The sequence below is a fragment of the Takifugu rubripes genome, chromosome 2 (genome assembly GCF_901000725.2).
Source record: "Takifugu rubripes chromosome 2, fTakRub1.2, whole genome shotgun sequence".
In the NCBI taxonomy this organism is placed as follows: domain Eukaryota; kingdom Metazoa; phylum Chordata; class Actinopteri; order Tetraodontiformes; family Tetraodontidae; genus Takifugu; species Takifugu rubripes.
In genome coordinates this window covers 4,616,088-4,639,852 of record NC_042286.1, presented here as the reverse complement: position 1 = coordinate 4,639,852, position 23,765 = coordinate 4,616,088, and the positions used below count along the sequence as shown (strand labels likewise).

The 23,765-nt window shown below is 48.2% G+C and overlaps 1 protein-coding gene across 1 annotated transcript; it reads right to left on the bottom strand.

The window, feature by feature from the left end:
* Nucleotides 1-31: 31 nt before the first annotated feature.
* stard9 (StAR-related lipid transfer (START) domain containing 9) lies at nt 32-23,663 on the bottom strand. Its single transcript, XM_011615187.2, has 31 exons — nt 23,375-23,663; nt 21,759-21,828; nt 20,585-20,701; nt 16,113-16,229; nt 15,985-16,017; nt 15,837-15,898; nt 15,376-15,485; nt 14,307-14,449; nt 14,158-14,225; nt 13,961-14,058; nt 13,679-13,885; nt 12,966-13,063; nt 12,811-12,888; nt 12,493-12,570; nt 12,129-12,308; nt 11,533-11,584; nt 11,237-11,362; nt 10,545-10,627; nt 10,383-10,444; nt 10,114-10,307; nt 9,533-10,007; nt 3,409-9,447; nt 3,129-3,326; nt 2,714-3,044; nt 2,551-2,638; nt 2,317-2,480; nt 2,175-2,239; nt 1,896-2,098; nt 1,651-1,730; nt 1,408-1,566; nt 32-1,106 (listed from the first exon to the last, which is right to left on the bottom strand). Exons 1-31 carry the CDS (start codon nt 23,419-23,421, stop codon nt 1,005-1,007), a joined length of 9,927 nt encoding a protein of 3,308 aa, XP_011613489.2. The 5' UTR covers nt 23,422-23,663; the 3' UTR covers nt 32-1,004.
* Between the last annotated feature and the right edge of the window lie 102 nt (nt 23,664-23,765).

The window sequence follows — 23,765 nt, the reverse complement described above, 5'->3', positions numbered from 1 at the left end:
ATTTACAAAAAACACAAACACAGCGGGAGGATTTAAATATAGACAATGCGACGTTACCACGCGCTCTTTAATTCTGTCTTTGGTTCTGCAGAGATCATCTTCAGTCCCTAAAGAGCGCTGCAGCTGCACACAACAAACTTTATGGCTTCACCTCTTTGTCCTGCTTTTTCTCAAGTGTGTAAACAAAAATAAAACAACCGCTTCATCAATATATAAAAAAATACACTAACAACACATTCAACAACAGAAGGCAACAACGGCCCTCAAACCTGAGCTGGTGTGATTTGGGGTACCGTGTTTCACTGCAGCTCAGTATTTTGGGGGGGGGGGGGATTAGGGTCAGCTGCAGCTGGTGCCTTTTTTTTTTGTTTCAGAGAGTCGTAACAACATTGTGAGCTTTAGTTTCATATGAACCAGTGGTTAATGCGACAGACACGTAAGCAACTCAGGGCTAAACAGTGTTTGTGAAAACCTTCATACATTTAAACACATTCTGACACATAAATAAAGCTGAATTTAAATATCTTTTTTTTTTTAGCATAGATGGCTTTTTTCGGTTTTTTTGTCTGAGAAAATCCCTTCACATATAAAAGCAGGAGAAAAGTCCACACTTTGCATAGACAAGTAGCAAACCAATAAAAGCAAACATGCTGCCTTTGATCTTCTCTGACTAGCTTTGACTTTAGCTATTTTTTCTCTTTCCGTTGTCCTTGAAACAAAACATTCTGTCCTTGTAAATCTTCTAAACGTGCTACTGGTTTCCACTACACAGACCACGTCCATCTTTGGTAAAATAGCAGATTGTGGCGCATTTATATATATATAAAAAAAGAAAAAAACATTTGTAACATTTCTTATAAAAATAACTTCATTTGAAAAAAAAGCTGCGTCAGCTTGGTAACTGGTCAACAACAGTGCTTATAACACGGAACAACAGGTGCAAATTCTCAAGACTCCATTCTGGAGACAGTTTAAGTGCTCACTGCTAACTTCATCCCCTGGATTTATGAAGCCAGGAGGACGTCCAGATCGGCAACAACAGCCGCCTGTCTCCTGACAACAGTATCCAACAGTCGGGGGGGGAATGATGGAGTTCCGAGATCCACCTGGAAAACAACAAACCACTATAAAGACACCACTTTTTAATGCCAAATGACAGGTTTTGTATTGATACGTCCATACTGAAGGTGACACAGGGTTTATTTACTTCCTGTGACGTAACCCTAAAGTTCCACCAGAATATGCATATGATTGTTTCCTCTGTGATTTTGGGACTTCGAGTCCTGATTTCTTTCTCTTTTGTACTGCAAAAACCCAAACCTGCTCAGATAATTAGTAACATTCCTAAATTTCCAAAGTTCCTGCCTAGTGTCATCTGCTCAACTAATGCAGATCCCAAAACCGCACCTGGAGCAGGTATATGACCCTGGTGGCTTCCCGTCCACCTCGTCTAACCGGCTGCAGGATGAAGCAGCTTGGCATCATCTCCCCTCGGATGGCGTCCACGCTGGGACGAGGCAGAGACTCCTCAAACACGGACTGCATGGCCAGCACGCACATACCGGCCTAAGGGAAAGGTTAAAAATGTCACCAAAGCCCTGGAAACAGCAGCTTCACCCATGAGCACCAGCAGCACCTGCTTGTTTTTACCTGTCTGGACTGGGTGCTGAGGCAGCAGAAGTCCCTCGGCTGGCTGAGGTGGCAGCTGGACGGATCTGTTAGGATGTAAACTGAACAGGAACACAGGAGGAAACGTGTCAGAACGAGCAAAGTTGCTTCAGGCTCAGTCACTAATTCTTGAAAAGTAGTTCCATTGCTCATCGTTTGCAGATCCCAACAATACCTAGAACTTTAAATAGTCTGTTTTGTGGGTCCAAAGAGACATGTTTGCTCACCCAGCTGAGTGCTGTCATCTAGTGGTCGTGTCCACACAGAACGGACCGACTGATTAAACATGTGGATCTTGGACAGCTGGCAGACTGTCCTCCACACCCTCTCCAGGGGTCTGTCGTGCTCCCCGGCCCCCAGAAAACCGTGGACAGATGTGCTGGAGGAAGTCCTGTGGTAGGCGTGGACACCTCGTTCTTCTCCCTGGTACCTGAACACACACAGGCCAACTGGTTACAAACACATAGAAAGATACAGATAAGGTCCATAAAAGGGAGTGAGCGCACCTCCAGCCTGCTGCTGCCTTGCCCATGAGCAGGTTGTTCAAATCCCCTGAGGAAGCCAGGCGCACCTGTGGGTGGAGCACCTATTCAGCTGTCTGAGAGGGTAAACTGGGTTTTTGGATTTTATAAAATCGGCTGTTTTTACCTCCGTCAATGCTTGAGTGAGGAGACCGGATGAGATATCCTGGTAGGTTGTGGATATAGAAGAGGAGGAGCCAAAGGAGGCCGTGCGGCGGCGTGTACAGGCCAGCGATGGAGATGAGGTCATGAGGGGCTCAAAGATTGGGACGGGGGGCTCAAAATGAAGATCTAACAACACGCAGATTCCATTTCAGTGGGAAATTATTAGCCTAAAACAATTGTAGAGCTCAATCCTCACCGTGAGCTGACAGCCAGGCTCTTCGTTTCGTCACACCTGCGGGAGGTTGCGTCCTGACCTTCAGCTCTGCGTCCTGCAACCCACCGACCTACAGAAGCAGCAACATGGTGACCAAACTGCAGCTACAACTACGTGCAGCTGCTTGTTCTGGTGCTGCGCACACCTGTCCAGTCAGAAGTGAGCCGTTATTCTGCTGCAGGTGAGTATTGTTGCCGCTGTTGTACCCTGATGTGGGTCCGGAGGACAGGCTCAAGCTGGATCCTGTGCACAAGGTGCTGTTGCTGATTCTGGTCCGATGCCTCACTTCCTCCTTGGCTTCCCGAGACGCCGCCTGCTGCTGAAGCCTCCTCTTCTCCTGCTCGGTCCTCTCCCGCAGTCGCTCTCGGGCTTTGGCGATCTCGGTCCTGGCCTCCTCCCGGGCTCGGCCGTAGTCCCTCAAAAGCTGCTCGATGTCAGAGGGACAGTGGCCGCCCGCCCGTGGGGGGTCTGGAACTCTGCGACGGAGATTAATCACAACGTTGACTTCAATCGCTGGTTATTAACGTGGCCAGTAAATGAGCCTGGCATCGGTTCCGTACCTGCTGCTGTCGATCACTTCTTGCCGGAGCTGCTGCAGGTATTCTTTACGTCGACTGGGCGTCCCGGCCTTGGAGGAGGAAGTGGCCTCTTGTGAAATGGCCCGTGGATGTTTGCCGGGACTCAAGCTACGTGCTCTGTGACACGACTGGAGATGTTCTCCCCTCTCCTGCCTCGACCCCTCGATGCTCCTGCGGTGCCTTGCAAAAATTGAGGAGACAATGCAACCAATGCAATCATTTATATTAATAAATCAAAGGTTCCATTCAAATGTATCCTCACTTCTCATACAGCTGTTGTTTGGTTGGAGCCTCCAGCTCTCCTGTGGATCTCGGCGTCAGAGCCTTTAAAAGGGCATCGGTCTCTCCAAGGCCATAGTGCAGCTTGGCCTCTGTGAGCTCCACAGTCAAGGGCGTTGGGTTCAGACCGAGGTTGACCGTCGCCATGACCTGCTCCCTCTCCTGCCGCAGCCGCTCGATCTCTTTTGTCCGATCAGCCCGTGCTAAAGGCTCCGCGGGAGAGCTGTCGCCATTAGGGTCTTTGGTGAGAACTTTGGTTAGTCTAACAGGTTGCTGGGATTCCTGGTGGTTGATACCAGACCAGTTGGTGAACTTGTTGTGCAACGGCAGATCTTCTGGAACCACCTGGTGGTCCCGACAGAGGGACACGCCGACGGTGGGTTTAAGGTTCACGAGAACCTCCGTGTTGCACTCACTGGGTGCCAGTGAGAACACGTCATCCTCCTGAAGCTGCCCATTACTGCCTGGGGATGGATGGTAGGAATCAAAGCAATAACTGACATATCCCACATCGTGACCTGCCTTTCTCTGCTCTTTAACGTCAGTGGATCTTAGAATGGGAGAGATATGATTGTACGTGTGTTTTTCTGCCGCGCTGCCCGGCTCAGCGTCCGTACATCTGTCGTCTGATAAGCCGAAGCCTAAAGAACACTTGTCAGAATTATTTGCAGTTATCTCGCTGACCCTTTCAAGTGATACTGAGGTTGATTTGGACAAGGAGACATCGGCGTCCTGTTTGGGCATCGGATCGGCCACTGAGAAAGTGCACGAGTGTTTATCAGACGCCTCGGCGACACTTTCCTTCGTCCTCTCCTGATGTTTCAAAGGAAGCGTTGGGCTTTCTTTACGCCTCAGGTGTGTTCTTGGTCCAACAGTCTGTATCGGAGACGATGCGCGGTCTGTGTACGTGGTTTGCTGCTTTGAACAAAGCGATGGATTTTGAGGTATTGTAACGTTTTTGGACCGCGATTCATGGCGCAGGTTTTGCTTTGATGGAGATTTTAATGTTCCTTCAGCCGAGACCTTCTGAATAGGTGCTTTTACAGGACCGGTCGTGACAGAACTCACCACAGAGGTCACCTGCTCCACCTGTTCGTCTAGAGACACGCTGACGGCCTGGGAGCCAATCACCTTGACGACCAAGCTGATTTGATGAGATTTGGGTTTTTCAGTGGACACCATCTTCTGTCCTGGCTCTGTAGGCTCCTGAGTCTGGATCCCAACATCCATGGGGGTTTGAGTTGAGCCATCTCTCCTGTTAAATTCGCAGATTTTCCACAGGCCTCCGCTCCTCCTCGCTCTACCCTTGATGGCTTCCCCCGACCTCATTCCTTGCACGTCCCCCAGCAGATCCGAGGTGCTGTCGATCAGCTTTGAGAGGTGGACAGACATGCTTTCCATGCTGGCCCATGTCGGAGATTCTCTGACATCACATTTGGTTTTCTGCCTTGCGGGTAAATCAGTCTTACTCCTCCTGTGCCGCTCTCGGCCCGTTGAAGCCTTTCCCCCGTTACCAGGCAGGCAGCGCTCCGTCTGAGTTGCGTGTTCACACGTTGCCTTAGGTTGGTTGTTATTTTCAGCAGACTCCTGCTCGGATGAGTACATAAACATTATCTCGTTGCTGGAAGACTTACAGGCGACGGTCAGCTGACTGCGGGCATCGACAGGAGCCTGTCTGAGGTCAGCTGCTTTGTCCCTATAATCCTCCACACTGCTGAGTGTACTGGACAGCCCCTTCTTGGTGGCATAGGTGCTCAGATGAGAATTGAAGGGCGAGTTCTGCCCGTTCAGGCCGTTGTCCACGCTGCAGCACCTGGTTATGCGCTTCTCGGCGCTGTTCAGCAGAGGAGATTTGCAGGTCAGGTCAGCGGCGCTGCCGAACGCCTGGTTCCTGCAGCAGTGTTGATTTGTGACGCCGTCTCGCCACTGATGAACAAAAGGGTTGATGTCGCTGGAGGCGAAACGCATGAGCGAGTCCTGAGACTTGAGTGCATGCTGATCTTCAGCTTTCTTTGCACAGAGGATGTTTTGATCTACAGTTGCCTTTTGTGACATTGCTTGAGGGGGTAAAGAATGTCTTTTTTGGATGCTATTTTTGTCGCTGTTACATGCTTTCATTTCAGATTGAGTCGGTGAAACTGGGGCAGAATTATCGGCATTTCTAAACTGCCTCTTTTGTTGTTTTCCACACTGGGAGATGACGCACTTAGTCGGGAGTCTGTTGGGGTGCACCCTGGTGCCTCCGTCATCCTCGTCGGATGATTTCAGGGATGACTCAGTGGAAGAGGGGGGGTGAGTCTGGATGTGAGATCGCCTGAATCTTTTCACCTTTTTAGAGCCAACAGCGAGAATGTTCCGTTCATCATCGGACAGACTGAGCTGAAACTGTCCAGACATCACAGGTTCTCTTGTATTTTGGGGAGGGTTTCCTGGGGGGGGTTTCTGCTGCGCCTGGATAGAGTCAGAAGCCCGTCCTTCATGCTTTGCATTCTCCTCTACAGAATGACAGGCGGATGCTTCGTTGCAGCCATCCGATACATATTTGTAACCCTTCCTGCCATATTTCGTGCCGTGCACGTGAGTCTCAGCAGAGTTACTGGAATGGGTCTTTAGACAGCTGAACTGGTTCTGCGCTGGTTTCCATGTTGCTGCTTGGTCCAATCCACAACTCTGATTACAATCAGAAACAAGTATGAAGCCATCTACGGGTAAATTCTCCTTAACTGGAGTGTTCTGCTGGTGTTCTCTGGGATTTGCGCCGCTAGATAACGTTGATACGGCTGCGCAGGGACGTGATCCAGGGCTGTTTTGGAAATGTTGTTGAATCATCCTCAATGTTAATGAACAGTGTTTATCTTCAAAGCGGGATGCAGCATCCATACAGACATGCTTACACCCACAATCTGCTCTGGTATCACTGAAGCGGGTGCTGAATTTTTGATGGATGTCTGAGCAATTAGTGTTCACACATGCAGGGTGAAACTGGATCTGAGGGTCCTCTTTGTTCAAGCATGTTTGAGTTGCTTTTTGTTGTTGAAAATCCTTCACTTCCTGAAATAGAGTGTCCTTTTCCACAGTGCTGCTGTCAGAATCAAAGCATTTTCTCGCTGCTGAAGATGAGTCACTACCTGCAGTTGTTCCAGAGGGGTCGGACCCTTCATGGAAAGAGGGATCTGACTGGAGGTTTTTGGTCTCATTGTTTTGATTGCCTTCGGTGGAGTCCGACATCAGAACTGAAGAAATCTGAGTGAGATCCAACATCTGTGCTACTTCAGGAGATTTCAGCATGTCACTCTTGTGGCCAACCTTCATTATAACCGGCGAGTCGGATGTAAAGCGCTCACTTTTGACAGACGTGTTCTCGCTCATTATCCTCGTCTGTGAGTGCTGCTGATCAGCGACAGGAGTCTCTTTGTCATCATCATCATCTGTGAGCTTTGCTTTCTTGTGTTTGTCACATCCACATGCAGATGATGATAAAACATCCGTGCTGTGACTCCTGCTTTTCTTGGCGTCGTCATTAACAGACAGCGACTGTCTCTGATGCTCCTTCACCATTTGTGAGATTCTCAGGTCAATAGCACTACAAATAGCATCTGACTTGCAGATGTGTTGTATAAACTGCTGATTTTCTATGTGGTTGTCACTCTGGAATCCCTGCTCTCCACATACCTTCAGTGTTGCATTTTGTCCATTAGATACATTCTTGTGGCTAGTAGCAGTATCACTCTGAGAGCTAATGTCCCTGCATTTAGAAGTATCGATGATCTGACAATCCTGTTCCTTTCTCATCGAATCAGAACCACAGTCAACACAAGAGGACTCGTCCTCCTTCAAATCACTCAAATTATTATTGTTATTTTGCCAAATACCTTCCTGACTCTCAGGTGCAGAGCAGGACTCACTGCTGTTGCTCCTTTTTGGCATTTTTAGACCGCTTACAGGAACATCCTGCTGCTTTTTGTTCCTCTTTCTGGAAGTTGATCTAACAGACTCCTGCTGTAGCTCCATGTGCTGCTCAAACTCTTTACATTCAATCACATCTGATGCATTTTTCCCTAAAAATAATACATATTTCATATTACTAAAGCCACATGGCTGAACATTTTTAAATCCTTCTGCACCATCTGCTTCAGCTGAAGATTTTAAGGGAATATTGGCATCAGACATTTTGTCCAGCAGTTCCTGATCAGCAGGACTGGTGGAGCAAGCCTTCACCGACGGCCTCAACATACAGTTGACACTATTAGATGATGGAACCACATCAGAGATCACATCCTGTGTGTTACAGGAAACAGGAATCGATTTTTCTGGTGATGTATTTTCAGTGAGGTGAAACTCAGATGATAAATCTGTTCTATCCAAGGTCACTAAGGTTACTAGACGAATGTTGCCAACTGCCATGGAAGCTCTACTAACATTTTCTTTGTGACTCTCCGCATGCCCTACTTGGCATACCACATCCTTCGGGTCAGCATTTGGAGTTATAATCTCACAATCTTGAAAATCAAATGTTACTGGTGTGTTCTTTGCATCCTCAACACTGTCTTCCTGCCCTTCCACATCTACGTCCTCACCGCGGCTAGACGTTGGGCTACAGCTTCTTGGTCTGCCTTTAGAGTCTGGCAGGCTTGTACTGGTTGAACTAGAACTGCTGTTGCCGCCTACATCCTTGCACATAATTTGTTGTGGGAGAGTCCGAGAATTCCTGTGAATCCTGGCACTGTCTGCTGCATCGGTAGAGGACCATTCATCAGTCAGCACCGTGACACTTTCTGGCTCGTTTACTCTCTTTTTACTCTCAGGAGAGGGAATGACCGCTGATGTAGTCTGCACAGTTCCCATCTCCTCGGTCAATTCACAGACCACGAGTGTAGTTTGGGAAGCAGAATTTGATACTGTACCTCCGGGTCTTTGTACTTTTGACGAGCCTTGCTGGCTCCGGTACACCTCAGCTGAGATGAGTGGAGGTTTCTGGCCACTTTCCCAGTCTAACCCGATCTCCTTCAATCCATGTTGCCTAGATAAGTAGGATCCGCCTGTTAGCGGAGCGCACGATCGCGCCATTTTTGGACCCGGCCTCTTTGTCTTCGAACAGTCTCTGACACTGCCCACAGTCAGGGAGTCTTCAGACATCTGACTGTCCTCACTTTCTGCGTCGCTGTAAGCTGCCTCCTCATGTCTCAGCTGCTCTGCCAGAGCTGTTGCATAGGCAGATGACAAAGAATCCAGAGAGAAGAGGCTCTCGCAGTCCGATGTTGCCTCATTCTTGTCTTCTGGCTCTTCTTCCCATCTGGACAGTCCCTGCTGTCTCTCAACCCACCTGTTGGTCTTAATCATCAAAGCCTCGGTGCTGTGCCACCGTCTCTGTTTGACATGCTCAAATGGATCCCTCTGGTCAAGTTCCTCACATGATACAGCGGTTTTAACTGTACACTTGCTGCGGCTCATCCTGGCATCATTAAGGGACCGGTCTCTTCTCTGTCTCCACTGGAATTTATTAGACAACCTTCCCAAATTCTTGGTGCCTCGTGGTCCATTTACACCTGCTGAGGGCTTTTTCAAAACTTTGGCAAAGGCGTTTTTTAATTTGGGTCCTATAGAATGAGGCAGAGTCTTTCTGGTGATTTCGGGTTTCCTGTCTTCTGCATCTGTTTGAAGTTCAAACTGCGAATTAGGTTTGTGGGGTGGGGGTCCTTGGATATTTTCTTTTCTGGGGAAAATTCCCACAGGTGACTTAAGGACAACTGAACTCTGATCTTGCTTCTTGAATAAAAGCTCTCTGTTTGGCAGCAGGGGTTTGCGCTCTGGACGTTCCCTGTAAGGCTGAGCTGAGTGCTCCCCTCTTTCAGAGGTTGTTACTTCACCCTGACTGTGTCCCAGGACACCTGCGTCAGAACAACTTTGGGTTCTTTGTCGAGGAAGGCACTCATCGGAAACCCACTTTCTGCAGGCAGAAGAACCAGAGTCTGTGGAAGAGTCCGGCCACCGCTCAATAGACCGGTTCTTTTTCAGAAAGTGTCTGACAAAGACAGGAAAATAGCATTCATGAAAACCACATATAAACTGCACTGTACTGGTTTTGGCTCACGGCTCGAGATGCTTACCTGAAAAGTGGAGTTTTCTGTGGATAGAGGCGGGACAAAAGTTCTGCTGAGAACGAGTGTCTACGAGAAACAGATGTTCTTCCTCTCAGCTTTGAGCTGGACTCCAGCTCAGGATATTCTGGGCTCTCCGACCCTGTGGACAAGGTTTTTTCCAACCGCTGCAGCTCCCTCTTAGCTTCCAAAAGGTGGCGTTTGCGAGCGATCCGCTCCAGCTGATAGTGTAATCTCTTCCGATGGATGCGGCTCTCTGCGCGGCAGAGTGCGTGATACTTTAACAGCTCCTCCTGAACCAAGTTCTTCCTGGCCCTTACCACCAAGGAGGGGAGAACCATCGTCTGACCTGATGGAACCTCAGATGAATGACTTGTCAGCAGAGCTGCAGGGATCAGTTCTGTTTGAACTCCACAGTCCTGGAGGGGGGTTTTAAGCTCTACTGCCTCCAGCCGCTGTTTTTCCTGTGAAATCCACTGCTGGACTAATGTTGGAAAACAAGAAAATGTGTCAGTATTCTAAAACTGACACAGTTTTACATGTATTCATGGACCTAACCATATTTCTGTACGAGTTAAAGGAGCACTCACTCTCGCTGTGTTGCTGCTGGAGATGCGCCTGCTCCCTTTGCAGCTCACTTTCAGCTCGCCTCTGTTCATTTTGGATCTCTTGTCGCAGGTTCTCCACGTAGCGCTGCTGCACCTCCACATGCTGCCTGACAGAAGGCTCCTCAGCATGTGAGATGGGGGCATCCCGCTGCCCTTGGATCTCTGCTTCTTTGATGCTGTGGAACAGACAATTAGGCCTGGGGTGAAATATAGGTTGAGTGAGCACACTGACATTCACGGGCTGTATATACCTGTCATCAGGGGTCAGCGGGCAAAGGTCTATGTAGGTGCAACTCATGCCAACTTCACTGGCCTGAGAAGAGTGAGAAAACTATTAGTTTAAAAACATGTGTTTACATTATCGCCACTATAATGTAAAATAAAGGCATAAATCGCATTCGAGGGTCATGTACCCGTCTGCGTTCCCGCAGGATTGTGGCCTCTGCAGGGTGGTTGAAGCGGAACTTGTGTACTCCTCCCAAAGCAATCACCATCCCTGTGGACAGAAAACAGGCTTTTAGTCACACTTCATGTCTACGTTCAGTGTCAGTGCAGATGTGAATTCCCAAAAATATGCTAGAGTATGACTGGGGTGGTGTGAGTGTAAATAGACTCTCGTGTGTTTATTATGGAGCAGGTCTGGTGCTCCTGTCACCGAGCATGCATATAAAATTGTACATTAACCCACATACAGTATGTTATCAACCACGATCTCAGCACATTCAGGTTCATGCATATAATTGCACATTAACCTATATTTCATTTCTAACTTCTGCAGCGATTACATGACCTGAGTCGGGAGCTGCTCAGCTCCGATTTAATGTCCTCATTTTCTCTGAAAACTGCACATGCAAGCCTAAAATCTAGCTCCAGGCACATTAATGTAACTGCATTAGTCTCCTGATGTCGTTATTGACGGATCTCTCATTTCAAGCAAAAAAAAAAAAAAAAGCATGCTTTTATATTCACTTTACTGCAGAGATCAGATAACAAGAATGTGATACAGCCTCTTTTGAAGTTTCATTTACCTCCCGAAATTCCAATTAGTGATAAATGTACCTAAAGCTGTGAAGAGGAAAAGACAGCGTGTCAGAGGACAACTGACCTTGAGCCAGTCTGCAGGGCTCAGTAACCTCACGGTGGTTTAGCAGGCAGATGCAGCCTGGCAACGGCTTGAGCATTACCACGCCACCGCGGTTTTCAATCTCACAGCTTGCGTTACCCTGCAGGACTAAAAACAGAATGCAGAAACACAATCAGTGCAGTCACTTCACTGCTTAAAAAGTGTCAGTGCTGCATTTAAAAACACATGAATGGGACACGTGAATTTAGATCTTTAAATAAAGCTGAAAAGAAAATGTTTGTTGGTAATTAAAAGAAGAAATGTGGAAACAAAAATACCTATTTGAGGTTCTTGGACCTGTTTCTGAGGGCCAATGTGTGTAATTCCTTCCTGTGAGGTGAGAAGAATATTCAGTATTCTGCTCTTCAGATGCAGGAAACGGGGCAACCGTCAGGCCTTGGGGTACACTTGTCATTGTCAGTATCAGAACAGTGCAGATTCCCCTGGGTTCTGGCCTCAGACCTACGAGCCTCATTCCTACTGAGCACTGCGCGAGACACGCATGCACGGAGAGTGACAGGAGATCGACGGGACAGTTGGAGAGCGCTCGGAAAGAAAAGACAGCAGGCACGCACCTTTTCTCAAGAGAGCTCGCAGCAAACAGAGAGGAAAAAAGGGAGAGGAGGAGGAAGAATATAGTGGATGCATAAGAGGTTGTCAGTGAAGAGGGATGACAAATCAGAAACTGCAGAGCTGGAAAAAAGAGCAAATACAGAGAACAGCAGGTTGTGTGAGTGCGCAGCATTATGGACAGACAAATGTGTAGAGTCTAACATTTACTCCTACAAATACTCCGCCATGTGAAAAAGTGTTGGGATACAGCAAAACATTAAAATATTGCTTTTCCTGAACACACGTGGAAGCATCAGCATACCCTCAGGTGGTAGAAAACAACTCCTGTGCTGAGGACATCTCTGTCCATGGTAACCAGGTACGGTTGGAGGGAGTTGATGAGGAACCCGGCCTGGTCTCTGTTAATGTCCACGCTGTACTTCTCCAGGAGCTCCTTCTTCTCTCTCCAGCTCTCTGACCAGTCCTTCGTCAGCTGCTCCACCTGAAGAGGTCCAGGTGAGTGAAGACAATAAAAAGTCCTTTTTGAATTCGCCCCAATATACCTCTGGGGTTGATTTTCTCATATTTTCTCCCCCAGTTTATTTTACAAATAAAGACAAGCATTTAATGAATATGGAATGAGGACAGCTCGATGCGTTTCTCGGGCAGGTGTCATCTGCTGTTACCTTCAGCTCGTTCTGCAGCACGATGTCGGAAAGATTTCCATCCCTGTCGTCACTCAGGGATGGGCTGAGATTTCGCTGCTGTCAGTCAAGAAGGGGGAAAAAGATCTGTCAGTGCGCTGTGCAGATGGAAAATGTCACAGTCTTCACAATGCAGAATTATCTTTACCATCCAAGGGATTATTAAAATGTCACCATGACAAGCATGTATTAAACCTCTGCTACAAAGTCCTCCAACACAGAAATCGCTTTGATTCGTGGACTGACTGCACTATGAGGGTAAACTCGCTGGGGCCTGAGACTTTCTCTGGGCTCACATACCATTTCAAAGCTCAGCAGCATGCTCTTCAGCCTGTCAATCTCCTCTCTCAGTTCCCTGATGAGCCGAACGTTGGCGTCCTGCATGAAAATCAAAGGCTCTATTACGTCTGGATCAAACATCAATTCTCGCCATCAAACGGCAAACAGCCACTGACCTCATTAACGCGGGGCTTGTTAACTATATTCTTGGCATGGGCGGCGTACCGCAGGGTGCTGAGGGTCTCGTTGTAACTGCTAGTAGCTGGTGAAACCGCTGCAACACAAACCCAATAGCACTTAAAGGACAGAGTGACCTGTTTAAAACTGCCATGCAGATCACATCTGAAGAAACCCCTTTACAGACATGTACAAATAAAACCTGAGAAAAAGAGGTAGAAGGGAAAAGCACAGGATTAAAAATAAATCAAAGAAGCAAATGGAAAGCCTGTCTGAAGAGACAAAGGCTTCTCGGCAGAGAACAGATATCTTGGTTCTGTGTCCGGAGGGCAAGAAGGAGACTCAGAACAGACAGCCACAGCTGGGCTCCAAAAGTGAATTTTAAAATTAATGCGAAGCTGGTGCAACAGGGTTAAAATGAGCAAGATGTGTGACTATCTGTTGGAGTTGGAGCCTAGCAGCAGAATTTGAAATGGGCTTAGAAATACTGAGAACACCGAGAGTCCAGTAAGAAGAAAATTACCAACAGTCAGTGAACGAGGAGATGAATACATGTATTAGCATTTCCATCTCATTACTTATAAGCTGCTCATTTCAATGCAATCCAGCAGCCAACAACTTAAAAACACTAATGCACTTCCTAATAAGGATATCAAAAATATCTCAAATCACATCCAGGCCATCGTCGTCCTACTGCTGATATCTGCCTCACTTGCAATCATGATGGTCTTTGAGTTGCCACCCAGGCTGTCCTTCAGGAGCCAGGTTAAGACTGAATCTCTGTAGGGGACAAAGCAGTGTCTCCTCCCTCCGCCTCCTCCGGACAGGGAACTGCTGTGGCTTCCCAACGTGCTGCCGTCGCCCTCAGAGGTCACGCTGTTGATGCTCTGACAGCTGCTCGACATCTGGGAGTTCTGGGCTGCGAGTGTGACAGGCACGGCCCGTTAATCTGAGGAATTTATGTATTTATGTCAGAGAAGAAGGTGATGCCTACCCAGCGCAGATATAACGATACCCAGGGTGACCAAGGACTTGTTGATATTGGAGCCTTCTGTCAGTCTGTCCCTGCAGTAGTTGGGATCTGCACGCTCACTGTCAGGCACACGGTGACGGGGAATTTCACTGTCATTAAACGGTCATCTTCCGCCACCAGGGGGCAGGTTTGTTGAATCAAAGATTGAAGACTTTTACCTTCCAGCCAAGTCCACCAAATTTATCTTGCTCACAATCTCAGAGGGAAGGTTGTTTTCCAGAATTGCCTGTGAAAACAATCACAAGGAATAATCAGAATGCTGAGCGATCAGAAGGCGTAATGCGACCCCAGGTCCGGGACAGATGACCTGCGAGTACTGGATGCTGAAGATGGCGTGGGACCTGCTGCTGGCATCGTGGTTGTGGGTTGCTGCGGTGATTCGATTGGTGATGCCTTCTTCCAGTAGGTCCATGGCCTGCTTGCAGTCTGTGACCACATGCTGTGACAAATCTGATGGGGAACAGACGTAGAAGCTAAGAATACTGAGCAATATATACCCAACAGCATGGATTTCAGGAAGTGGCCCTATAACTCTGCCGAATCCTCCTTAAAACACACTTAAATTAAAGATGAAAGAAACTAAATCCCATAAAGTGGAAGAATGTTAACATCAGGTTACACATTTTAGCAAACAAGCAAACGATTTGGGGAGAGGGGGAAAACAAGCACAGGGACCGAGATATGAGGAAAAACACAAACAGGAAACATGTCTGAAGAACGGCTGGTGTTTGATCCGTTTCATTTTCCCAACAGCTTTTAGCAGCCTAGAAGCAAACCATGCTCCACTTCCACACATCAATCATGGCTGAGGTGGCTGTAAAATACATCCAGCCCACAAACTCCTGGTGGTGCAATGTCCTCATTCACTCCCGCCTTTAAAGATAAATGTTTGTCGAGTGAGAATCAAAGACAGAGACAAAGACGGGCAAAGTGTGTGAGATTGTGCGTCTGACGCGTATGTGTGTGTGTGTCCCCTTAGAACCACGAGGAAATGACTTCACTTCCTCTGGTCAACTGGGATTTCTCCTGATTCAGACAATGAGTGGATGTGGCCCTTTAAACACGGAGCGGCGTGTGGATGAGAGGGGGAGGATAAAAACAGATGCAGAGGTTGAGGAAAGAGGGGGAAAACATCGGGGAAAGTAAGAGACGCTGGCACAAGGCTAGAAACAGCCACAACAGCCAATCCTTCACCTGAGAGATCACTATGAGAACTAAATGCTGACAATGTTTCACTTCCCTATCAGTAATGTGGGAATTTCACAGTTTGCAGAGACCAAAGAAATCCTTCAATAAAAATCTAAAATACTGTTTGATCTGTTACATTATTAACTAAGTATGAGGCGAGTACAGAAGCAGCTGAGGCAGAAACTCACCTTCCACATAGGGCCCTTTCTCGGGGTGTTCTCTAACTCTCAGAGAGACTCTCTTCTTCTGCTCTCGGCTCAGCAGGTCTCGTACGCGCTCATTATAGATCTCCAGAAAGCTGCAGGGATAAAAGGATAAAGTGTCCTGCTTCATTTTAAAGCCAAGGAAGGATGGTTTAATGCTCATTTCAACCGTCCAGTTCCTGACCACTGGGGCCACGAGAGACGGATCTTTTTTCAGACCTTCTGTTAAGGGCGTCCGCTTTGTTTTCCATAGGACAGCTTTCTGAAAGCTAAAAAAGCTAGTCTAGTCTATATTCTTTGCATTTCCAATTCCTTTGGCTTTGAACAGGTGTTCTGAGGACAAGACGAGAAAATCCTGTTGTGTTCTGCAGGTACTGCCTGCAGCTCTGCAGCAGAATTGTTTGGTGCTGATGTCGCAACTGTGACACGCCACAAAAACGCCGTACCTGATCTCTACTCTGCTGGAGTTCTGTCCATCAGGAAAAGTGTCTTGAGCTCTAAAGAGACCCTATGTGAGAAGATTGAACTATTAGAATCACAGCATATCACCCGTGACGCGCTCGCTATGGTAAACACAGGAATCCGCCAACGTACCTGACAGATTCGAGGCGTCAGGCCGATGGAATCCTGAAAACAGGGATAAAAACAGAACAGTTAAGCTCTGATGTGGTTGGTTCGATCAGACAGGTGTGTTATATATTTTTTTCCAATGTCTTCCTCACTGGCGTTCCCATCATGGTGTATGTTTTGCCGGATCCAGTTTGGCCGTAGGCAAACAGACATACGTTGTAGCCCTCGGACGCTCCAGATAGCACTGACACACCCAGGTCCTGGAAGACCTGAGACACATGAAAACACACCCTAAAATCCCAGATGCACAGAGAAAAATGCATGAAGATTACATCACTGATGAGCGAGTAGAGCACTGACCTGACCTGAGCGCAGGTGTACAGGTGAACTCATTGAACGTGTGTTTGATAATAGGAAACAGGTGCACTTTGGGGTTTACAGTGCAAGCAGCAATCCTTGATCTTAATCACACTGTGTTTTGGCAGGAGTGCAGATTTCACTATTAGTCTGCGGGTGCTTTGGTGGGGAGGTGTTGTTGTTTTTGTAAGGAAAGCGGCCGTCAGCTAAAACAGCTCTAAACAGCTTTCCAGAGTGTGTGAGAGAGAGAAACAGTCAGGAAAAATAATCCTTGTCCTAAAGTGCCTAGATTAGACAGGGATCCAGGAGATTCCCACTGAAAACAAGCAGCTGAGGCCTCTTGTTTGTTTTTTCTATCTGAAAGTCTTTGCCCCAGAGCCTGGAGATTATTACCATACGACCGAGTCAAACCATTTTTGAAAGAAACCTGCATGCATGTGCACAATAAATACCTTTATTACCTACATGTTCCCACCTTAGTCCAGTTCTCAAGCATATCTGACTTCACTAATCCAAACATTAAGTCCAAAGGCAAAACTTTCTTTGGAAGGAGCAACCTGATCCGGACCAGACCTGAGACGCAGCACATTCTCCACAAACCACAACACGCCCGAAAGATCAGCGAGGTGCCCCCCCAGGCCTGGCCCAGAGGAGAGAGCTGGGATGGCTCAAACACTCGATCGTTTCAACAAACCTCCCGTGTCTGGGAGCAAAGCAGGAAGCTGGAGCGGAGCCTGTGGATTCAATTACAAATGGTGGGAATGTGAAGTGTGTGAGCCTGTGTTAGGCTGCTACAGCTGCAGAGTTTCTCTGACGAAGGTAAAAGCATCAACTCTGACTTGACTGATCATGGCTTTTCCAAAAAAGAATACCTTCAAAAAGTCTCCTAAAACGAACGCTGTTCTGAACCATCACATCCCACATTAGGTTATTTCTCTGCCGTCCAGACAACCATAAGTGGAGAACAGTCACGTGCAACCAGTTAAAGCGCTTCCACAATGGCCGTTTTACTCTGTGACCTTATAAATTAGCTAACAACAACTGCTAAGAAACATCCAAGGTCTCATCATTGCAGTGTATATGTGACTTATCCACTAACCAAGACGTTCTAATTTGAAGAGTGTAATAATTTAATTAGCAATTAATCTTATCAAAACAATTCATCACAAAAATTCTTAGTGACTCTTCATCCTGACATTAATGAAGTGTGAAAGTGAGCCCCTCGTGACTCTGGGCCTCCCCGTGTTGCCCCCTGCTTCTCAGCTAAAAGGAGGCCTCAACAGCGAGACAAAGAGCATCCCCACCCCTGTCTTGTCTTCATCTATGGTGTAAAAACAGACACAGACGCTCCGTCCCGCCTCACACATTGAATCAATGCCAGCCTTGTTAAAGTCGACCCTCTGAAATTCACTCTCTGGTGGCTACAGCAAAGCTGAAGGTCCCTCCAGGCTTTGTACAAAGAGCAGGAACTTCCCATCAACCGTGTGCTCCAGCTCTGAACTTCATCCTCTTTTCTCCTCTCTATATGTCAGCCTCTTTGTCTCCCTCCTTTGTTCATCATTTTGCATGTTTATTTCATCAAAAGCCTTGCGAAGCACTTTGAATGACCTCTTATCAGAACCTCCGGAGGATGAATGAACTCCGTTTAACCTCTGAGAGGGTTGAAATAGAAGGAGATGCAACATTAAAACGATCAGACCGAGTTTGATCAAGACTCGATCGTGTGTGTGTGTGTGTGGGTGCACCCACGCTCTGAGACAACCTCCAGTTTGCAGCTATATGCAGGAGGAGGGTGCACTGGGAGGTGCATCAGCAGAGCAAGATGAGCTCCAAATGATGGAATAATGCAGCAGAAAAATCCTGAACATAACCCAACTGAGCCAGAGCCAAACCTGCAGATCTACAGCAACGCAGGAGGCAGACGCGTGTGGGTGTTTCTGCGATTGTGGTTGAGAGGAAACCATGACAGGGGGGGAAAGAAACTCAAAATTGACTTCCTTCACTCTGGAGGGAAAAGACCAAACTAACAATGAAACAGGAAAAGGTGAACATAGATGCAGTTTAGTACAGGAGTTAAATTAATCAGCTCATAACAGAGATGGGAGGAAGGGAAAAATGGAAGGCAGAAAAAAGGAGGAAGGGGGTGGCAGCTCAGTGGGTGAGAGGGGGTTCTGCAGACAGAAGTGAAAGAGTGATGCTGTAATGCCTCTTTCATGAGTCCTGTCCTGTAATCACTCACTGCAGAAAAGGCCAATTTCTGGCTTTACGTGACCCACTTCACCAAACCCTGGAAAAGTATTTATGTGCAGCGAACAAGTGAGTAAATCTGAGATGTTGTCAGGGGCGACGGCTGTAGGCCAAACAGGCAAAGGGAAGGACTCCACCACTCCACTTTCCCACTACAGATGCTCCTCCTCCTGAATCAAAACAGGGAAAAAAAGCTAAACAAGAACTCTGCATACCAGCAACAGCTGCAGCAGGAGCAGAGGTCCGCTGGTTTCTGCCCAACTGGGCCGCAGAGACACAGCAAGAACTGTGATTACGATCAAGAACGCACCTTTCAGCTCCAGAAAGGGCCAGAAGTTGTGAGTGGACGGAGACCCAGAATCACAAGACAGAGAGGAAGAACCTTTGGCTAGGGTCCAAAACGTCCCCTCTCGTCACGCTTGGGCCGTGTTTGTAGGTCAAACGTGCATCGGAGCAGAGACGGACAGAAATATGCAGGCCGGGCAGATCTGCTGCTCTTCATTATTCAGGCCTCTGAACACATGGGAATGGAAGGAGACGAGGACAGAAAAGAACGAGACCAGGACCGCGGGGGAGCCGCGGGTTCCGTTTCTGGATATTTTCACTGCGACTGACACCAACGCAGAGGCTTCAAATATCACATCACAACCATATTTGGAGGTGGGGGGGGGGGGGGTGACATCACCACAGTCCGTGGCAGCCAGTCACTGTCTGTGCGACCAAGCTATCTTAAGTCCCCCTGCACCCACATGGCATGGATCTGGTGTTTCCGTAGAGACCGTGCGGTTTATGGGAGTTTGGAGATAATTGGAATCAGGCTGGAGTGCGGAGGGGGAGTGGGAGCTCACATGTGGAGGATCCTTCTGATGCACACAGAGACTATTCTGCAGCCCTGACACACAGACCCAGAAACAGGATGGACGTGGACAGAGGGACGGGGGGGGAGGGAGGGAGAACCCCCAGCAAGAGAACTCCGACTATAAAAACAGCTTTGTGCTCAGGGCCAATCCTCCACTGGTGACGTCTCTGCCATGAAATTTAACTGCGAAAAATCACTTGGAGGCAGCTGTGAGTTTGGCTGGGGCCAGAGGGGCACAGCAGACCCCCCCCCCCTCCCTCTCAAGCCAAGGAATTCACAATCCCACATTTTCTCTGCCTCTAATCAGTTTATCTCACCATTTTCTGCCCCAGACCGCTGATTTTTCCCCCACTTTCAGCCAGTGCAATGAACTCATCCCATTAACTCAATACCCCCCCTCACTCCCACAATTAAAGGGCCCTGCAGCCAGCCGATGGAGGCTCCTGGGTGTGGAGGGAAGAGCCATGGTTTCTGGACCCGCTTAGACACTTTCACTAGCTCCAGAACCCACAAACAACCAACTCCAGGTTCTTTTGCAACAGAGACAAGTTCCAGAGTTCTGCTTCAAGGAAAACTGGGCCAGATTTAAATCAGCCTCTGTCCGTCAGAGCCGTCCTTCCACCCACGAGGGGTCAGCTGAAATATGTCCAGTGGCATCTGCACCGCCGTGACTGAATGCAATTATGCTGAGGATACAGCAACCGGAGCCAGAAAGTGGGGGGAGAGAAGAAGAAGAAGAAGAGCTGTTGTGTTAGGCTGCAGAACGCAGAGACCAGGACAGTTCTGTCTTTTTAAAACCCAAGAAAGGCGGCGCTGACCAGAGGACAACAATGGCGGAGTGGAGGGGAAGGTTTAAATGCAGCAGAAAACTTTCTCCTGGTGGAACGAGGCGACACCCTCCCGATCAAAGCGACGCTTAGATGCCTAATCGGCCTATCAGAGCCAGGACATTAAAGGAAAAAGAGTCGGAGCGTGTCCTAGGCAGAGAGGCTTGTGGGTAACAGATGGAGCTGATATCACATCCCTGTGGCCATCTGTGTGAAAACACACACAACCCTGGTGCTGGCGTACATTTACCCAACAGGCAACATGTGTCTCTGCCCACCAGGGGGGTAAAACAGGTGGTAATCCCCATCAGTGCTTGGCTGCAGAGGCAGTTACCTCCTCCTGGGACGCGTAGCGGGCGTCTGCAGCGTCCACCGACCAGTAGCAGTAGTCGAAGCAGAACTCGAGGAGCTTCTCTCTTGAATCCACGGCACCGTCGCTGCGTCCGTCCAGCTTCAAACAGAAAAACAGAGCCATTCGTTAAAGACTAAAGCGCCCCTCTGCTGATAATAAAGGAGCTGGAATGAGAAGGCAGCGTGTTAAAAAGCCTACTGGAGCTTCTCTTAATGGGACTGTGATGGCGTGGAACTGCCAGTAAGCTTTTTCCATTCATTATCAGGTTCTCCTAAAGTTCTTTAGCCGCCTCGCTTCACTCAACCACTTTCTGCTTACGGTGAAATAACAAAGGAAAACAAGGAAGGCAAACCCAGAACTCTGCATCCATCTGGGTGCTTTCAGGTGGAGGATGAAAGTTCTCTTTGTCCTTCTGAAGAACATGAACAGCCTGACCTCTTTACACCACTGAGCCACAACATTAGAGTCAGTGGGAGACACTGATTAATTCATTAGAGTAATGATCTGCTGAAGCTAAAGGCCTGGGAAGAGCCTTGAGTTAGCCCAACTCTAATACTCCTTCCTTCTCTCTAACTCCAGAGTTTTCCCACTTTCCATAAATAATTATTCCCACGGGACCCGCAGGAGAAGTGGATCCGTCCCCAGCAGAGGGGGTGGGGGCGCAGAGTCTCTCCTCGTACCACCGGTATACTGTAACTGTGCCACATCCCACTATCTCAGCTTCGGGTAATCAAGCACACGTTCTCTGGTGTTACGCCCTGGAACCCTGCCAGACTGACTGCAGGTCGGGAACCTAAAATATCAACTGGCGAGGCGCCGTAGCTGCAATAATTATTTCCAAATGTGCGAAAAGCTCTTTGAAAACGCGCTCGCCTTGAAAATGAGCGAGCGGAGGAGCCAACTTTCCTAAAACCTTCGTCCTTTTTCCTTGTTAAGCTTTATTTTTAGATCTATTAGCGCTGCAGCCAAGAGAGCAGTGGACTCCCAATCTGTGTGTGTGTGTGTGTGTGTGTGTGTGTGTGTGTGTGTGTGTGTGTGTGTGTGTGTGTGTGTGTGTTCGGAGAAACAACAGTGAAATGGCTGATCCAAAGTTATAAACATCCTGTTATGATTCCAGGCTCCTGCTAAGTGAGAGGAGCTGGAGCGATGGCCTCACCTTCACGTTTCGGACCTTCACCAGCTTGTCCTCCACCTGAACCGCCAGCCTCCCTCCATCCGGACCCTCCCTGCGAACAGAACCGAGATCAGATGCTTGTGGCACATTTCTGACAGACAGCAGTCGGTCGACTGCGGAGGATGAAAACGGGCTCAGAATCCTCTTGTTTTGTGGCGCCTGACCCGTATTTACAATAAAAGTGTGGCTGCGCTGGAGCCGGGATTTCAAATTCAAATGAAAGTAGCGTGCTCGACCGCGAGAGCGTGCACGAGCCCTGGCTGTGGCGGCGCGCGTCGTCTCGGCCTCGGCAGCTGGACCGAACACGTCTGACGCAACGTGCGCAGGACCGGAGGCAATCACAATGATGACGGCGTCATCGCTGCGGGTCCCCCTCCGCTCTGCTGGGGTAGGGGCTGCCGTTATCGGGTTTCACCGCACAGGAACCCCAGAAGTGGCACGACCCAAAACCAATAACCTTCAGTCTCAGAGGAGAGCTGGAAACACTCAGGGGTAGGGGCAATGGAAGCTCACCGGCCACCTAAAACAAAGAGCAATGCAATTCTGTGGAGGGGGTGAATGAGAATTGGGCCGGGCCGGGCCGGGCCGGGGTTACCGTTATCTGTGTTGCACAGCAGGCGCTGATTCAAATATGGAAGCAAGGAAATACATCTTTCACTTTAAAAAGAAAGAAGAGAAAAGCAGGAAGCCCAGATTTGCATAGCTGTGCCCATCACGTCTAAGATCCCTTTTGTTATGTTAAACACCAGGGAGGCCGATTGTTCCGGCCTGAATAATTCGTTGTTGTGTTGCTGTCGCGGCCTTTAAGTTCCCACTGTAGTGACTCAAAGCTAATGTATATACCTCAGAGGACCCACGGGACCTGTTTTTCCACACGCCGGAGCACTTTCCCAGTTTTAGTGGGACCGGTCCAGGGGAGCAGAGTGGGTTTACAACCTCCCTCCATTTCTTTGGCAGCAGATTTCACGGTATTGTAAAACGAGGGAACTTTTTCAAACGTGCTCCTCACTCAACAGAGGAATTAATGCCACCATAAAAGTTATTTACATGCATCATGTGACCACCGCACCAACATCAATGGAGGTATCCAATTAAAGAGTGACGCAGGTTATTTAAATAGAGCCACAAAAAAGAACACGTGGCCCTGTTCATGTGTTCATTAAAAGAACCAAAAAAGTAAAACTGCTGATTTAATGCAGTTAAGTGGCACCTTCAGTGTCTAAAAATGAATAACTTCACAGTTGCGAGGAGTGAATGCAGGATTTCAAAAAGCCACAAATGCAGATTATATTCTGTTTTACATGATTACTAGACAAACACTGACAACAGCAGTTGTCATAATTCCCCTGTGCAACACAGCATTAGCATGCTAATCAGCTAGCTTCAAGTTTCTATTAAGAAGGCAAAATTAACACTCATTATATCCTGATAAACAGAAAGATCCTTCCCTGATACAACAAACAGGTAAGAGTTCGCAGTCAACGACCAAAGGTTCTGAAGCGACGCAGCCACAGGAGGAGCCGAAAAAAGAACCTGAAAATTCTAATTAATGAACTTGAAGCTAACAGATCATTAATTAGCCAAACACCCGAACTTACCTTGCGTTCGGAGGACGGACGCGAACGGCTACTTTAATGTTTGCCATGATGGCTTTTCACGCTGTTTATCTTCGCCAATTCGGAGAGGCTGTGAAATAACCTTTCCCGTGCGACAGAATCCGGTCTGGGGGCATTTTCGAAGGGGTCGAGGCGGTGCTGTCAGCCGGAGCTCAAGTCGCCTCCCCCGGCTGGTCGCGGGCTCTCGCACCCGCCGCGTCTCTCTCCAACTCTGGATACGAGAAGCGAAACTTCCTGCTACACACGGAGGGAGGAGATGCTGCTGGAGACTCCCCTGCTCCTCCTCTTTTTAAACAAGTCTGTTATTATTTAAATCTCTGTATGGAGGCCGGAGGTTCTGCTTCACATCTATGTCTAAATATCCAGCTGATGA

What these genes read in the sequence shown, in the direction of transcription:
- stard9 (XM_011615187.2), bottom strand. Translation starts at nt 23,421, where the DNA reads ATGGCAAACATTAAAGTAGCCGTTCGCGTCCGTCCTCCGAACGCAAG. An exon ending in TCAGCATCCAGTACTCGCAG is followed by an intron (nt 14,226 to 14,306) that starts GTCATCTGTCCC and finishes TTGTTTTCACAG; the next exon opens with GCAATTCTGGAAAACAACCT. An exon ending in TGCTGCAGAACGAGCTGAAG is followed by an intron (nt 12,309 to 12,492) that starts GTAACAGCAGAT and finishes GGACCTCTTCAG; the next exon opens with GTGGAGCAGCTGACGAAGGA.